The sequence below is a fragment of the Solanum lycopersicum genome, chromosome 6 (genome assembly GCF_036512215.1).
Source record: "Solanum lycopersicum chromosome 6, SLM_r2.1".
Classification (NCBI taxonomy): Eukaryota; Viridiplantae; Streptophyta; class Magnoliopsida; order Solanales; family Solanaceae; genus Solanum; species Solanum lycopersicum.
This window is the reverse complement of record NC_090805.1, coordinates 42,440,210-42,444,328: the sequence shown is the minus strand read 5'-3', so window position 1 is coordinate 42,444,328 and position 4,119 is coordinate 42,440,210. Positions and strand designations below refer to the sequence as shown.

The window sequence follows — 4,119 nt, the reverse complement described above, 5'->3', positions numbered from 1 at the left end:
GAAAACGTCATATAATTTAAATTTGGCACATATATGTGGCATACGCAACAGTACACAGGCTCACTAATTCAATTAGATGGTGAATAGGGACATTCTTGTTTCTATGCTCAACTAAAATCAGGTGGAAAATCATTGAAGTGTCAATATCTACTTGTTATTGGTTTTCTCAAATTGATGTACTACCTCGATTTTATAATTTGATTTTGACCAAGTTTTTAATAGTGTGGGTCTAACCTCGATATTTTTTGTTTGATTTTGACCATGTTTTTTATAGTGTGGGTCTAACTTCTAGTTTGTCTTTGTGAAGTTTCTTCCTCCATTTTTTTTTCATTTTTTCCGGTGGTCCGACACGGACTTTATTGGTTCAACAGCTTGATAAAATGTAGAAAAAACGAAAAACAAAAGGAAAATACTGTGGTAAAATGGATTTTCCAGTTCAAACTTTTCCATTTTTCTAATGTTTTTCACAAATTTAGAAGATAGAAAAATAGAAAATGAAAATCAAAAGAGGTGTGGGAATATTCTCCAAAAACAAAGAAAATTAGGGCGAGGATTCAGCCCAGCTTTCTTCCATTGCTTGAGGTTGGCCGTGGTTGGTTTTCATTATTTTTCGAAGCTTTAATTCTGTTGCTAATATTATCTTCGCCGGCACACCCGAGATCTCCTCTAATTTCTTCAAAGATTGCGACGTCTTTGATTTGTCTTCGGTAGTTTTCAAACCAAACCAAAAACAGGCCGCCAGGGCAACCCGTAGAGGCAGACCCCTAAACCGACTAAAACAAATACCCAACACACTACAAGCCGTTTGCACCACACGTTCCTCGCGGTTCATTTGAAGCTTTGTGCACCAATGCATGAACACACAAGTCGCCGCTCTTGGATCTCGCAATTTCACACTTCTGGATCGTACTAAATTACATCTGCCAGAATTGACTTCACCGTTAGAGTCGCTGTCCGGAAATTGCTTTCGATTTGAAGAGATTATGTTAATTTTTTGAGTAATAGCACTGGACTGCGTGCTGGAAACACAAGTCGACGAAGACGACGACGACGTCGTTGAAACAGAACGGAGATCGGAATCACCAGACGAATTCCGGGAACAGGAAGGACAAAGAGCAGGAGGCGGCGGTGAACAAGGGGAAAAACGTTTTTTCGTAAGGGAGTTACAGTGAGAGCAAAGAGTAAGACGAAGGTGGCGAGCAACAAGGAAATTAGCCTGATGAACTTTAGCATCACAGTGAAAACAGAGAAAAGCTGAATCAGATGGACAAAACAGAGCAGCTTGATCATTGCAAAGCTCACAGAGTTTAGAGGACAGAAGTTCCATTTTTGTATACAATTTCTAAATTTTGGAAGCTTTGATTTGTGATAGTGAAAATGGGGCGGAGAGAAAAGATATAGGAGGAAGAGGAATGAGTAAGGTGAGATAGCAAAGAGTGCTACGTAATGAGAATTTAGACTTTAGAATGATTTGTGAAGTGTATTATTGATTGAATTTATATATGTGGTTTAAAAGAAAAAGTGAGGAGTGTCCAGTAATATTATTGAGTAAAGGAAAGAAAGGAGAGATTGAAGGAAAGCCAAGTGTTGTGGTTGTGGACTTTGTATTAACCATAAATGCATTTACCATATTGTGGAGTGTGGACTCAAAAGTTAACCACTCTATATATAAAAAGTGCGAAATTCACTCTTTTATCTTCATTTAGATTTACATTTGGATCATTTGTTATCCATTGATTCATATTGTATTTATATTATACTGTATTACATGGTAGATGTAATATTTGACTAGTTTGTTATTATTTAATAACATTTTAATTATTTGATTTGAGTGTATTGTAATTTAAAATTTATTAAATTTTTTAATTATATTAGAGTATGAGGTTTGATTAGATTTAAATAATTAAGGTAAAGGGTAAAATCATATTTTTGAAATATTATATAAAGACATAACTGAAAAAAGAAATTAAGTAACAATTGGAACACATCAAATTAGTTATTCTATAAAATAGGAATTTTCATTCTTAATTAACAATGAAATTTAACAATACATTTTAAGTAACAACTAAAATAAACATTATAGGTATAGTAACAATACAATACAATACAATAAAAAACAATGATCCAAACATTGTGTTAGATACGGACTAATATAATTATTCTTTCTAAAATTAATTCATTCAATAAAAAAATTCAAAAATTGAGTTTAATATAGTAGATGAAATCATGAAAAAAGAGGATGAATGTAGCATAACAAAAAGAAAAAAAAATAATGGAATAGATGTATAAACTAATTAATTAGACATAAGAACTTAAGTAATTTGCTCACTCATTTAAACTAAAATCTAAAATAGAATAAGCCTTTTGTTTATAATAATAAATAATCGTATATCATATTGAATTATTAAAAGATATAAGTTTTTATTAGAGGAGATTTTTTATGTGATATTTTAGAATATTGAATTAAACTTTTTAATGTTTATTATATATCAACAAGATTTTCGAGGACAAAAATTAAGATAATATATTGCAACAAATGGCACTAATATTTTGTTAACTTAAACTATAAATACGAAAGAATAAATAATTATGTAATAAAAGTAATATTTTTCTTAGGTTTTTAACTCTCATGATCTAACAAAGAATGTGGAAGGGTGATATAGTAAAGAGTGTTGAATATGGTAAACTTACTATTAATTTGTGGATTTGGTTTCTTTTCATTTACATTCTCTCCATTTTTTTAACTTCTCATTTGAATGAGAGAGATCTGTCATAAACTTAAATTAATTATTTAGATTTAATAAATTAAAATATTAATATAATTAATATTTTTTATTCATTTGTTTTTAAATTATTATTTTAATCCAACAATTTTAGTTGTATATCATATCTTTTCTAAAAATATTTGAAAATTTTCTTACTTGTCTTTTAAGAAACATATTTCATTCCAAAAATTTTTAGTTTAATTTGGATGTTTTGAAATAAAAAACTTTAATGTTTTTTTAAAAAATATAACTTTGGATCCTCCACTTTGAATAAGTATATTAATAGATTTAATGTAACTTTTTTTCTGGTATGTTTTGTAAATGATGCATCAATCAAGTATTTGAATATTTCATAAAAATAAATATTTATATAACAAAAATAATTTAAAATACATATCTTAAAGGCAAAAAGAATAAATTTAGTAGTTGGAATTGTAATATTGTCTTATATTTGAAACTAATTACGTAAAATATTTATTATTTTAATTATTATTAAAATTTATCCTAAATTATATTAACCAGTTTAAATTTATGATAGATCTCTTTTATTCAAATAACGACAATGATAAAATGGTCAGGACATAAATTAAGGGAAGCCAAATTCTTAATCAATGTACACATGCCACACTAGGAGTGTGTACTCAAAAGAATCAACTACCGTTATTTTTTAACTTCTTTGGATAAAAATCAATAAAACTATCCCTTTAAGAATTAATTGATTTGATATTTAATCTGTAGATAATTAAAATAGTTAATTTTGAAATATGAAATTTATAATAGTATATAAAATCGCCATAAATAAAAAGAATATGTGCAAGAATAGAACTAATTATGTAATGCATTAAGACCATCTGCAACTTATCTCTATTTATTTTAGTCTCTATTCTATATATTTGGAGAATAAAATAAAGAATTGGGTCTCCAACCACTCTCTAAAAAACTCTCTATTCCCTCTACTTATAGAGAGGTGAATAGTAGTTCACCAAATTTGGGGAACTACTATTCACCTCTCTATTTTACTTTTGATTATTATAATATTATTTCTATTATATTATTAATTTATTCTTCTATCATTTGTAATTATTTCTAATGCAAACATTTAACAAGTTACTTCCGCCAAATAAATTATTTTTAAAAAAAATTGTTACTTTAAATATGTAACTTAAAGTTATTTTAATATTATTTATATTATATAAGGTTATAAATTAAGTCTCTAATATTTATAATTATTTTCTAAGTAATATAACATCTAAAACATTGGTCATTTTAAATATGTAATTTAGATTATAATTATTTTTCATTATTAAATATGCACAAAATTTACATGATAATTCAAACAATCTACTTTTTATGT

The 4,119-nt window shown here is 27.4% G+C and overlaps 1 protein-coding gene across 1 annotated transcript; it reads right to left on the bottom strand.

The window, feature by feature from the left end:
- Positions 1 to 427: 427 nt before the first annotated feature.
- On the bottom strand, positions 428 to 2,265 carry LOC101262021 (B-box zinc finger protein 32). Its single transcript, XM_004242213.5, has one exon. The coding sequence runs from the start codon at positions 1,325 to 1,327 to the stop codon at positions 542 to 544; it is 786 nt and encodes a 261-aa protein (XP_004242261.1). The 5' UTR covers positions 1,328 to 2,265; the 3' UTR covers positions 428 to 541.
- Between the last annotated feature and the right edge of the window lie 1,854 nt (positions 2,266 to 4,119).